The 13,655-nt window shown below is 45.7% G+C and overlaps 1 protein-coding gene across 2 annotated transcripts in view; it reads left to right on the top strand.

Moving 5' to 3' along the window:
* The window catches only part of TMEM268 (transmembrane protein 268), a 34,239-nt gene extending 20,607 nt beyond the window's left edge, over window positions 1-13,632 (top strand). For both annotated transcript variants that reach the window (XM_054998242.1, XM_054998240.1), the window contains 5 exons: window positions 1,060-1,209; window positions 3,744-3,854; window positions 5,371-5,451; window positions 10,232-10,417; window positions 11,811-13,632. In XM_054998242.1, the coding sequence (XP_054854217.1) occupies window positions 1,060-1,209; window positions 3,744-3,854; window positions 5,371-5,451; window positions 10,232-10,417; window positions 11,811-11,990 (708 nt within the window). In that variant the 3' untranslated portion in view covers window positions 11,991-13,632. The remainder of the gene's footprint in view (window positions 1-1,059; window positions 1,210-3,743; window positions 3,855-5,370; window positions 5,452-10,231; window positions 10,418-11,810) is intronic.
* Window positions 13,633-13,655: the final 23 nt, after the last annotated feature.

The raw sequence follows: 13,655 nt of genomic DNA on the forward strand, positions 1-13,655 counted from the left end.
CTCTTCCATTACGCTCCCTGCAGGGTGTTGCGCTCTGCAGACAAGCAACTCCTGGTGGTCCCTGGCCCAAAAGACATCCGTCTGGCCTCAGCCAGGGCGAGGGCTTTTTCTGCCCTGACCCTGGCCTGGTGGAACGCTCTGCTGCTGGAAATCCGGGCCCTGTGAGACCTGTTACAGTTTCGCAGGGCCTGTAAAACGGAGATGTTCTGCCGGGCCTTCAGCTGAGTGCCAGCGGGTGTCCTCCTTCTTCCATCTAAGACCACCACTTCTTCTGGGGCTGCCCTCGGCCATCTGCTATGCCCATATACGGACTCCCAATATTTGTTTAAGTAGTCTGCTCCAGGACTATTTTAATGATTTTAAAAAAATTATTATTGATTTGATGTTTTTGTGATTTTAATGTATTTTTTAATGTGGTTAGCCACCCTGAGCCCATCTGTGGGGAGGGCGGGGTATAAATTGAATTAAATAAATAAACAAATAAATAAATAAATAATAGGGAGAGTGGGCTGAACCCATTTAGGGCCTTCTCTTCAGAGGATTAGGGCTCTGATTGTAAATGGCTGCAAGAGAAATAAGCCCGCCATACTCAAGTACCCTGTAGCCCATCTTGGACACCGGTTGGGCAGCAGTGGTAGAGGAAACATGCTGCCGAGGCTGTGGCTGTCTGGCTCAGATCCAAGATGGGCTGCAGCATTACTTGCACATGACATGGGGCTCTATGGGGGGAGGATGCAGGGGTACCTGCCTCCTCCACTGCCATCCCTGCCAGTTTGAAGCCCCAAGTGGCCACTGAGTTGCTTGGTGGTAAACTGTCCCTGCCTGTGAAATCTCTGCCACACACTCCAGTTCAGAGGCTCTTCTCCCATTTCTAGCTCCTGTGCCTGGAGTTATTTAGACAGGTAAATTTTGGCGGGCACATGATCATGTCAAAACAAATATCATTTAATTTTGCCAAAATCATTATGGGCAAGTAAATGCCACCTGTTTGTTGGCTGTCCTCCTTTCTCTAGGTAGTTTCCGGTCTTTTGTTCATTCTCTCTCTGGATCTTTCTTCAGGTGTTCTATGTAACTCTCTGGATAAACCTTTATTCCACACTGAAGATATATTCTTTAGGACAGGACTGGAAAATCAGTATCTTGGTTACCTTAGCAGCCCTTGTGGCTGCCTTGGCCATCAGGTTCATCATTCATCAGCAGCAGGGGAAGGTAAGATGAATGTGGGAGATGCATGTTTTGGGACTGTTGCAACTTAGATGGTCACCAGGGTTCCTTTAGGTCCTTTTGGCCACTCTGAGCTGCCCATGGAATGGTGAGACAAGTGACTCTTTGCAAAAGTGTCAGCAGAAGTGTGGCTGGCCCAAACTGGAACTGGTTCCCAGTGGATTTTTGTTTTTACCAGTTTATGATTTTGCAGCTTTGAATAGTTCAAATTGAATAAGGATGAGTGGATGTATTTCCCCCATTCCTTGATAGTTTTGGAATGTTGCTCTGTGTTGTGTTTTTCTCTTCCTTTTTTCCAGATTCAAATGAGATTTTCTTAAATTAATTCCAACGATCAGATTTCCAGTGTATTGTAGCTGCAAAAATCAACCACATGGATGAGGACTGTTTCCTTGGTTAAAAATGCACCCCTGCCCCAGATTGCTTTAATCTCCAATAGGGAGATTTCTGGTCTTGGACTGCTGCCTGGAGAATAGTCCAGTCATAAGGAAACAGAGGCTGTTGTGCAGTACCTTTTCTGGGGAGGAACAGACCCTGAGTATCAGTTGTCTGGGATTGATACAAATTGGTGACTTCTCCCCACCAAAACTATTCTACCTAGTTCCCACAACCTTGTGCATCAGGAATTTAAATAAAAAAAATATTTCAGAAATCACAGAAATAAAGTGTAGGCTTGGTTACCTGGGATTTAAGAACATAAGCGGCATCCTGCTAGGTCAGACCAGTAATCAATCTATTCCCACATACTGTTTCACATACTAGCCAACCAGTGGCCCTGGAAGTACAACAAACAGAGCTAAACTACAAGAGACGAATTATACAAGGATGATCACATGAAGGGAGTTGCAATATTAGCCGGGAAGCTGAGTTTTAAAGACAGATCAGAACGCTCTGTCAATTTCCCCTCTCTACAGAGCAGCAAAGATCACTGCTCAGAGGGTTTATTTCCTCTTCTCCTCCTAGAAGGGGAGGTGAAATTGACAGAGCCTTCAGGGTGGGGAAGAGGAAATTAACAAACCATCTGAGGAGCATTGTTGCTGGTTCTGTAGAGAGGGGAAATTGACAAAGCCTTCCGATCTGTCTTTTAAAACTTAGCTTCCCAGCTAACATTGTGACTCCCTTCACATGCGTGACCTCGCATAATTTGTCTCTTGTAGTTTAGCTTACAGAATACAGTGGCCAAGATCTCTATCTAATACTACTTCCTTTTATTGGTAGTCAGAGATGTGGCAATTTCCTTTAGTCTCCTCCATAAAGCCTCTGTCACTCCCCACAATTTATGGGTGGATGTAAGGGATGGGAGAGAAGCAAGATGTAGTAGTGTGTGGTGGATCAAGCACGGCAGTCGATGCCTCTGCACCAAACTATGAATTAATCTGTCTATCTCTGCTGACTCGCAGTGCTGAAAAGCTGCACCAGAGCAACAGCTGAATTACAGCGAGGCACAACATTAAGAAATCCTTCTAATCAACAACATCCTTAGCACTCATTTAATTTGTTTTATTGAAAACATATCTCTGGCTTTGGGGCTTATATAAGCCCCTAAGGAAGCTAACAAAGAAACTAGCTTAACAGACTTAAACCAAGCAAACAGGGAAACTGGATGATACATCTCTCTGAGGAAATGGTCCAACAGTTTCGACATCACTGATAAAAAGGGCCTATTGTGAACACCTATCAAACTTCCAGTGGGAAGTGGCTCATAGAGAAAGGCCTCAGAAACAGTAAAATTATGTGCAGGTAGGCTTATGTAGCACTTTCAAATATGTTATTCTGTTTCAGCCATTAGATCAGTGATCTCCAACATGGGCACCATGGCACTCACCGATGTAATTCCTGGCACCCATTTGCTTCTTTCCCAAAGCCTATCTTCTCCAAAGCAAAAAGCCAATCCTTGTTTTCCTCCATCGCATCGGAGCAGGAAATATTTCAAAAGAGTCCAAGAGGTATCACCTTTGCTCCTGCAGGAAGCAGCCGTTTGGAAACAGCTTCCTTAATCATAGGAGCATGCTTAGCTTGGAATTTCCCAACATTCTGTGGAATTTCCCATTGTTTCAAGTTTGCCAGTTCTCCTGCTATGATGAGTGATCTCCCAAAGCAACCTGCTCTTCTTGCTGTCAATCCTTTGGATGGCAGGAGATTTTGTTTTTTTAAAAAAGAGGTGTTGTGTGTGACATCACGTCCTGTTTCCCTTGGAAGTGATGTCATATTGCGCTTCTCCATATTCCCACCCCCTCCTCCCTTGCTGGGTGCCAGTCATCTACTGGCAATCCTACATTTCAGTAAGGGGGAGGGCTGAGAGAAAAAGATACGCCTCAGTCTACCTTCTGAGTTCATACTAGAGATGAAATTCAAATTAAAGACCTCCTAATTCATTGCTCATGATGCTGTATTAGCCAGGAGCTCCATTCCGTGTCTGAAGCATGTGTTGGTGATGTCAAACGGCCTCTCCTCCTCCATTGATGAGAGTCCTGTGGTTCAGAAATATTAACAACTCCTGGCCTTAATTATGTAAACAGATGAATATGAATACGGACATGAGACTGGCAGCTGCCAACGAAGTTTTCATGGAGCATGAATTGCTGGTGGGAGTCACTGATAAACTGGATCAACTTCACAGCATTCCACAGGTATGCTTTCTGAGTGAAACAGCTTTTGTCTATCTCTGGGAGCTTATCAGTTTGGTGAGCCAATTTGGTGTAGTGGTTAAGAACAGCAGGACTCTAATCTGGAGAACCGGGTTTGATGTCTCACCCTTCCACTTGAAGCCAGCTGGCTGACCTTGGGTCAATCACAGCTCTTTCAGCCCTACCCACTTCACAGGGTGATTGTCATGAGGAATCAGGGCTGTTTCCAGATGGCTTACCTTCTGCCGCTCCATGCCGCAACGTCGCGGCTCGTGCCAGGGAAAACGTGAAATATCGCATTTTCTCGCGTGAGTTTTGCGCAACGTTGCACAAAACTCGCGCGATATTTTGCGTTCGCCCCAGGACGATCTGCGATGTTGCGGCATGGAGCTGCAGAAGGTAAGCCATCTGGAAACAGCCCTGATGTTGTTGTTGTTGTTGTTGTCATTGTTGTCGTCATCATCATCATCACCACCATCACTAATCAAAAAGAGTCCAGTAGCACCTTTAAGACTAACCAATTTTATTGTAGCATAAGCTTTCGAGAATCAAGTTCTCTTCATCAGATGCATGCATCTGATGAAGAGAACTTGATTCTCGAAAGCTTATGCTACAATAAAATTGGTTAGTCTTAAAGGTGCTACTGGACTCTTTTTGATTTTGCTACTACAGACTAACACGGCTAACTCCTCTGGATCTATGACCATCACTAATATCATCCAAGTGGTGGGATGTCAATAGGACAGGGCTTTCTGGAGAGAAAGGGCCAAATCAACCACTAACCGTCTATGACTTGAGCTGCAAGTTTTCTTTTTAAAAAGTTATGCAAGTGTCCAGGAGATCAGTTCTGATCAGGACCATGATGTGACACAGCAGTAGTTAAAGGGTTGGAAATATGGCATGGATGGAAGATGGCTTAACCCTTCATCCCCTTGCACCATGGTTCTGATCAGAATCAACCCCCCTGTGTGCCTGATAACTGAATTTTTTAAAAAGCGGTGAGAGCTCTGATCACAGAACACCCAATGTCTTGGCTGATTTGGCCCAGGGAGCCCTAAACACAAGCGAAGTCTTGCCAAAAGAGTGGGGTAGTAATTTACCAGAGGGCTGACTGGAAAACCAAGACTGTCCCTGGTAAATAGATATAAGTACCATAGCTACGCTCCATGATGGTGTTTGTAGTTCAAGTTATATTAAATTGCACAGGCCGCTATGAGGAAAGCTGCCTCTGATAGCTGCTAGTTCCTAAGGTCTCACCAGGGATTGCGTTTTCAAGCTTACCCCCCCCCCCCCCAGCATAAGGATTAGAAATATCTTCCTGACAGGGGAGACACCTTGATCAAGGAATGCGTGTTTTTAGTGAAATGATAGCAGGGAGTCTTGGAGGACTTGATTCTGTGCCCAGTTCCTAATTTTGGTGTCTGGGCATTGAGATCACACAACTCACTGAGTCCCACTTGAGAAAAAAAAATCTGGAGCCATAAGTAAATTGTGCTTGTCCTTTTCTCATATTCCTCAGCTATGGTTTGTTCATTTCAATGTGAAAGCATGTCTTCAGTCTTTAGAAGAGTCAATTACAGCAATGAAGCAGAACCAGAAGGTAAGTTATGCTTGGGCTTGTTTGACTGTTTCTGTCCCAAAGTAAAGATGCTTCACAAAGTTCTCCCCAGATTCTGAACTCAGGTGACCTCTTCTTCCCCCAAAGTAGAATTCTTTGTTAGGAATCCACGGCAGTTCCCAAGCACTGTGCATATGCAATGTACTGCCTATATCAATTTTTTCATATCATTAATGTTCACTGCTCTACATGGCTCGTGTACATATATGCAATGATACTGCACTGTGAAAAAGTAATCTTGATGAGATTGAATATATGATTGCATCAAATTTCTTTTGTTGCTCTGTATTCCCAGGGCCCTTGTGTACATTAACAGAAGCGCCATAAAACACACATGCAAGCAATTGCGACATGATCATATGCATGGTTTCACTGAGATTCTTTTTGCGTGATGCTTTGCTAAGAACGTGTAGAATTTCTTAAATTAATTCCAAAATCAATGCATGTGCAATCTACGCCAGTTTTTTTAGTCCTTTAGTTTATTTTCATCTCCCCCCCCCCCACTCCTGCTACATCACTGAGGAACATGTGCACATTGAGAAAACATGTAAGTATGATTGCATATTTTTGTGTGTGATGTTTTATTGATGTGCACATGCCTACACTGGTACACTGACTCTTCATGTGCTATTATGACTAAGACTAGGGGTGTGCAAGCCAAAAATTTTCGGCTATAGCCGAAAGTAGAAAGCCGAAAGAAGATTCTCTATCGTTAAAGCCGAAAGCCGAAACAAGAATCTCTTTCGGCTTTCGGCTTTCGGGATTCTTTCGGCATTATTTCGGCATTCTTTCGGCTTTTTTCTAAGGGAAAATGCCTCCGTCTTCCAGGACGCCTGGAGGAGGCATTTTCCCACCGAATAAGCCCAAAATTGGTGGGGACCTTCCTCTAACCCTTCTCTAACAACCACCCAAGTTTCAGACAGATTGAACTTTGGGGGGCCATGTTATGGCCCCCCAAAGCAGGTCCCCCCATCCTCCCATAAGAAAGCGAAGGAGCAGCATATTGTTAGCGTGCTGCTGCTAATCTTTCTTCATTATTTCCTATGGGGAAAAAATGAAGAGGCAGGCTTCCTTTGCCAGGGGTGGCATTTTGCATGCAAAATGCCCCCTCACCCTCAGGGGCCCTTCTCCCACCCCTCCTCCCACCCCCCACCAAGGCTCAGCCTGCTCCCACTTGGGGGGGCCATTTCATGGCCTCCCCAAGTAGGTGCTCTAATCTCTACCACTGACAGCTGGGGGAGGCTTGTGTTGCCAGGGGTGGCATTTTGCATGCAAAATGCCCCCCAACCCTCTGGGGCCCTTCTCCCACCCCTCCTCCCACCCCCCACCAAGGCTCAGCCTGCTCCCACTTGGGGGGGCCATTTCATGGCCTCCCCAAGTAGGTCCTCTCAGCCCCTAAAGTCCACCCCTTACAGCCCCACACAAACCCAATTCCCCCCCAGCTGCCACACACAGACCCAAATCCCCACATTAGCCCCTCACAGACCCAAATCCACCCCCACCTGCCCCACACCCATAACCCCAGGAACAGGCTGGCAAAGGCCAGCCCTCTCCCTTTGTTCCCTATGCTGGGAACTTCTAAACTCTCTTTCCCTGGGCAATTCTGCACAGCCCAGGGGTGCCACAATGGCGGGCACACTTCTGAGTGCCAGCTGGTCCCTGTGAAAGAGCACCTGAACCACAGACACCCTCCCTCAAATTCCCCCACCACCTACAGAGATGGCTGGCCAGCCAGCCCCATTGTTCCCTATGATGGGAACCAACTGCACAACAAAGAATAAAACAAGAACAACACAAAATAAAGTTTAAAAAAAATTATTTTCTCCCTTCCAAAGTACAAGTAGGCAAAGCATTATGACACATTACACCAGCAGTCCCCCACACAGAAAAATTAAAACAAAACTCACTTAACATCAGAGAATCACAAAACACGATTCCTGTCAAAAACACTTTATTTCTTGAACAGCTTTAGGTTACACAGCAGGGGGGAACACCAAAGGGCATGGCAGCACTATCTTACACAAAAATAACACAACTCACTTAACATCAGAGAATCACAAAAGCACAATTCCTGTCAAAAACACTTTATTTCTTGAACAGCTTTAGGCTACACAGCAGGGGGGGAACACCAAAGGGCATGGAAGCAGTATCTTACACAAAAATAACACAACTCACTTCACATTAAAGAATCACCCCAAAAAATTGCTGTCAAAAGCACTTTATTTCTGTAACTGCTTTAGGTTACACAGTAGGAAGGCACCACAGAGCAGGAAAGCAGTGTACTACACAAAAATAACACAACTCACTTCACATCAGAGAATCACACAAACACAATTGCTGTCAAAAACGGTGAAGTGGGTTGTATCATTTTTTGTAGTACATTGCTATCATGCCCTGTTGTGCCCTCCTACTGTGTAACCTAAAGCTGTTCAAGAAATAAAGTGTTTTTGCCAGGAATTGTGTTTTTGTGATTCTCTGATGTTAAGTGAGTTGTGTTATTTTTGTGTAAGATAGTGCTGCCATGCCCTTTGGTGTTCCCCCCTGCTGTGTAACCTAAAGCTGTTCAAGAAATAAAGTGTTTTTGCCAGGAATTGTGTTTTTGTGATTCTCTGATGTTAAGTGAGTTGTGTTATTTTTGTGTAAGATAGTGCTGCCATGCCCTTTGGTGTTCCCCCCTGCTGTGTAACCTAAAGCTGTTCAAGAAATAAAGTGTTTTTGACAGGAATCATGCTTTGTGATTCTCTGATGTTAAGTGAGTTGTGTTATTTTTCTGTGTGGGGGACTGCTGGTGTAATGTGTCATAATGCTTTGCCTACTTGTACTTTGGAAGGGAGAAAAAAAAATTTAAAACTTTATTTTGTGTTGTTCTTGTTTTATTCTTTGTTGTGCAGTTGGTTCCCATCATAGGGAACAATGGGGCTGGCTGGCCAGCCATCTCTGTAGGTGGTGGGGGAATTTGAGGGAGGGTGTCTGTGGTTCAGCTGCTCTTTCACAGGGACCAGCTGGCACTCAGAAGTGTGCCCACCATTGTGGCACCCCTGGGCTGTGCAGAATTGCCCAGGGAAAGAGAGTTTAGAAGTTCCCAGCATAGGGAACAAAGGGGGAGGGCTGGCCTTTGCCAGCCTGTTCCTGGGGTTATGGGTGTGGGGCAGGTGGGGGTGGATTTGGGTCTGTGAGGGGCTAATGTGGGGATTTGGGTCTGTGTGTGGCAGCTGGGGGGGAATTGGGTTTGTGTGGGGCTGTAAGGGGTGGACTTTAGGGGCTGAGAGGACCTACTTGGGGAGGCCATGAAATGCCCCCCCCAAGTAGGAGCAGTCTGAGCCTGGGTGGGGGGTGGGGGGAAGGGTGGGAGAAGGGCCCCTGAGGGCTTGGGGGCATTTTGCATGCAAAATGCCACCCCTGGCAACACAAGCCTCCCCCAGCTGTCAGTGGTAGAGATTAGAGCACCTACTTGGGGAGGCCATGAAATGGCCCCCCCAAGTGGGAGCAGGCTGAGCCTTGGTGGGGGGTGGGAGGAGGGGTGGGAGAAGGGCCCCTGAGGGTGAGGGGGCATTTTGCATGCAAAATGCCACCCCTGGCAAAGGAAGCCTGCTTCTTCATTTTTTCCCCATAGGAAATAATGAAGAAGATTAGCAGCAGCATGCTAACAATATGCTGCTCCTTCGCTTTCTTATGGGAGGATGGGGGGACCTGCTTTGGGGGGCCATAACATGGCCCCCCAAAGTCCAATCTGTCTGAAACTTGGGTGGTTGTTAGAGAAGGGTTAGAGGAAGGTCCCCACCAATTTTGGGCTTATTCGGTGGGAAAATGCCTCCCCCAGATGTCCGGGAAGACGGAGGCATTTTCCCATTGAAAAGCCGAAAGAAAGCCGAAAGAATCCCGAAACGTTTCGGCTTTTTTCTTTCGGCTACCCGAAACGTTTCGGCATTCCCCGAAACGTTTCGGCATTCCCCGAAAGAAGCCGAAACACTTTTATTTCGGCATTCTTTCGGCATTCTGAATGCCGAAACGCACATCCCTAACTAAGACTGATCACTATTTTATTTTTAAAATATGAATAGATGCACATGTCAGTGCTGGTGCTCTGGAGTTAAACAAGTGCATAGGAATAGATAGTCCATAAAGGTGTGCTCAGACAAAAGAGTGTGGGTAGAATCCGTAGCTTTATAGGACTAATTCCAAAACTCTGTAACGTTTTCCCCAGAGGAATCTGTCTGCCCCTCTATTGCAGTCTTCTGCCAGTGGGTGAAGACTTTTTGTTTTGTTTTGTTTGGCACACCCCTAATAACTGTTATCTTCCCTCCTTCCTGTTCTTAGTGGTGTCTGTGTGTGTTTATTGAATTATTTTTATACTATTCAAAATATTGTTTTAAATTGTTTAATGTTTGCTGAGGACCCTATTCGGGTAGAAATGTGGTATACAAATGTTTTAAATAAATAAGTAAGTAAATAAATAAATGGAGCTTTATTGGCCCCATATGTTGCCCGATCTTTGATTAGTTGGCAGCTGCAATACCATCCTCTGACCATCGGCTGCGGTGGTGCTGCAGAGCAGCAGAGAGAACGGGCCAGCAGCGCTTCACTTTCTCAGATAAGCTGCCATCGGGGTAAAGAGAGAAAGGTGCCTATATCTTGCTTTTACTATTTGAGAACATCGGCATGCAAAATAAAGGAGGGTACAAAATTAAACACAGTTTTTGATAGAACAGCATTACTGTGTGTTTATGCATACAAACGCTCTCACTTTTCTTCCTTTTTTCAGTCTGCTTTGCAGCACAACCTGGATGAGCTCAGCCTTGTAACAGAGACCGCAATCTTCCCAGCACAGGAGGAAAAAGCTGAAAGCTCTTTAGAGGAGTCACCATTGCTGCCCGACACCGAGAATAAAAACAAAAGTGCCCTGACACGTCGAGAGCTCCTTCAGCTTATCCCAGGTGGAGCCCCTAAGGTAAGAATTTCTTGGCAACAGGGAGGTTAAAACTACATGACTTCTGTTTCCACTGTGACTCATCAAGGAAACTGCCTCAGACGTTACGGCTGTTGGTTTTTTGTTGTTGTTGTTGCTGTTGCTCTTCTAGAACCAGTTACTGTCCTGTGCCTTTTAAAGCTGACTGACAAGCAGGAAGTTCAACAGCCACCAGCTTCCTCATCTATGCCAGGAAAAGTAGCACCTTTTTCAGTCTGCGATGCAGCGTTTAAAAACACTGTATCATGGTCAGGAAAAGTTGGGCATGAAGCATTTAGCTAGAGACAACTTTCCTTTGCTGAGCAAACGCAGTGCAGGAATTAATTTAGTTAAGAGCCTCAGAAGAGCCTGGCTGGATCAGGCCCGGGGTCCATCCAGTCTAGCAACTGGTTTGCCCAACCAGCAGCAAAGGCTGGCCTTTGTGGGTCCGCTGCCTCTAAACATGGATATTCCATTTGGATATAATGGATCATTAATAGTCAGTGAGAGCCCTGTCATCCATGAAGTTCTCTAATCCTTAATCTTGCTTTTACTATTTGAGAACATTGGCATGCAAAATAAAGGAGGGTACAAAATTAAACACAGTTTTTGATAGAACAGCATTACTGTGTGTTTATGCATACAAACTTTCTCACTTTTCTTCCCTGCTGGGGAACCAGAGCCCTGCTGGTTCATCTAGTCCAATGCCTGATTTCTAGTAATGACCTGACAGATGTTTCTGGGAAACCCACAAACAAGGCATAAAAGCCATTACTCTTCTCCCTGTTTTCTCTCCAAGAACTGTTCTTTAGAAGTGACAGTCTTCAGTAGACGCCCTCTTCCACGTGTCTAATCCAAAGCAGCCGATTCCATGGAATGATAGTTCTGTGGTGTGATGGGGGGCAAGGAAGCTTTCACATAATTCTCACCCCCTCACCAAAATACAATTCCCAGGATTCTTCGAGAGAGGCAATGGCCATTACTGTGAGAGGGTTTTAATGTGGTTTGATCCAGTTAGCCTGACCGAGAACCATATAAAGTGTGCTGTGCTGATGTGCCCCCTTGCAAGATCTATGCTGGAACATACTATAGTAAGGCAGACGCTTGGTGTGTCTTGCTTGATATTTTCTACTCCCACTAGGTGTAGTTCTCAAGTGACCAAGGGTCTTTTTTAGCATTTGCTTCCTGAAATCTTTTAACTGGAGAGACAAAGGATGAAACTTGAGACCTGCTGCATGCAAAGCTGGCGCTCTGTTATGGTCCCTTTCCCCTTTTCCGTAGGTATTAAAAGGTACAGGTGCCTGGTGTTTCTTTTGCATCTGGTTACCGATCAGATACCTTTGAGAAATAGCAGGCTAAAAATCCTATATAATTGGTGGTGGGTGTCTCGTTCCAGGTAATAGCCCACCAGCTGACGACGATCTACAGCAGCTATTACGTCAGGCTCTTGGTAAGCGGCCAGCTGCCGGAGGTCCCGGTGAGACGGCATATAATGTTCAACCACATCCCCTGCCTCTGCCAATTTATTGAATTCACAGTGCTGGGGAAGAGATCGTTTTCGTTCAAGCTGAGATGACAAACAAAAGTGGCCTGCTGCCAGTTCAACTTGGATCCATTCTCTCTGCGAACAGCGTCAATGAGCAGAGAAAGGAGAGAACATCTGCAATGGGGGGCGGGGGCGGGGGTGGAAAGCCAATTGTTCTCCTTAAGACAGAGACAGGAAACTGACATTTTTGGGAGACATCCCTGTCTTGACATGAGCGAGACAGTTTAATACTAAGTTAAGACTTATCCAACCCTCCAGCAGCAACTCTGCAATGTTTTGCCTGATCTGAGATCCTTGATGTGGAAATACTGGGGATTCTACCTGGGACCGTTCAGATGCAAAGCAGATGCTCTATCATTGAGCTATAACCTCTCCTCCCTCCCACTTAACCATTTGTGGGGAGAGAGAGAGAACTGTCAATTGGGAAAACTTTTGATCTACACACTATTCAACCTTTTGCCTAGATCCCCACACCACTGTTGTACTGCCGTTACCAAGCTAGATCTGTCATTCAACATGTGCTGGAATCATCATCTCACCAAGAAATTGGAGGAATCTGGGCATCAAATGGAGTTAGCTAGAGAACAAAGGATTAGATCCTGCCAGACCTTTCTCTGGACAAAAGGGGGGGTGGGGTGGTCATTTGCACTGATTTTCTCCTCCAACAGCAGTCCTCCAACTTGTTGCTGTTCCTGGTGGTCCCGTCCCACAGGGGGCATTTAAGGCCATGTTGGGAGGAGGGAAGTGAGAAACTCATGGTTTGCTGGTGGAAATCCTTCTCTCAACATATGGCTTTAAGGAAAACATCTTTTTGTCTAAGAACTGGGAATGTAAAGAAATTCTTAAGGCCAGGCTATGTAATGCTGGACTTCAGTGACCGGAACTCCAGCATTACATTAGAAATGTTATTTGGAACATTCAAGAACCACTCCAGGGAGAAGATATGGACTTGGGCTATAGTGTTAGAGAAGGGGCGCGAGGTTAACTTTTCCCTCCAGTGCTATACCCCCAGTAAAAAAATGCTGTTTCCCCAGCCGGTTCAAATCCTGTTGCAGATGGGGGGCTTTTTTTGATCTAGGAAATTGTGCCAGGGGAAGTGTTAATCTCTCCTTCAGTGCCATGGCCCTGCTTTTTAAAACCAAAGAATGCCTTCTTGGGTAGTTTGGCTCAATTTCATTCGTTCATACATGGGGGAGAAGTGAACTTGGTTTGGGCTGTGTTAGAGTCTGAAAAGAGAGGCCTCACACTTGAAGTTGCCTTACACTGAATCAGAACTTGATTCATCAAGATCAGTATTGTCTGCTCAGACTGGCAGCAGCTCTCCAAGGACTCAGGTTAGAGGTCTTTCATATCACCTCATGCCTGGTCCTTTTAACTGGAGATGCCAGGGATTGAACCTGGGTCCTTCTGTGTGCAAAGCAGAGGTTCTTCCACTGAACCACAGCTCCTCTCCTTCCCTGACAAAGCAGTTGGTTGTGCTTTGGGTGTGCTGGGTGTGCCCTGCTGCATCATGGGATTTGGAACTATTTCTCCTTGACCCAAGCCTACCAATGAACAGATATTTATAGGAGGAAAGCATTGTTACCAATGGACTTTTCTTCCAGAGAAATCAAATGACCCTGTGAAAACTTGCTTCAGACATGCGGGGAGAGGGAAAGACAGAAAGCTTAGCTCTGTACTGGCTGCTCTTGATAA

Source organism: Eublepharis macularius, chromosome 14 (genome assembly GCF_028583425.1).
Source record: "Eublepharis macularius isolate TG4126 chromosome 14, MPM_Emac_v1.0, whole genome shotgun sequence".
NCBI classification, from domain to species: domain Eukaryota; kingdom Metazoa; phylum Chordata; class Lepidosauria; order Squamata; family Eublepharidae; genus Eublepharis; species Eublepharis macularius.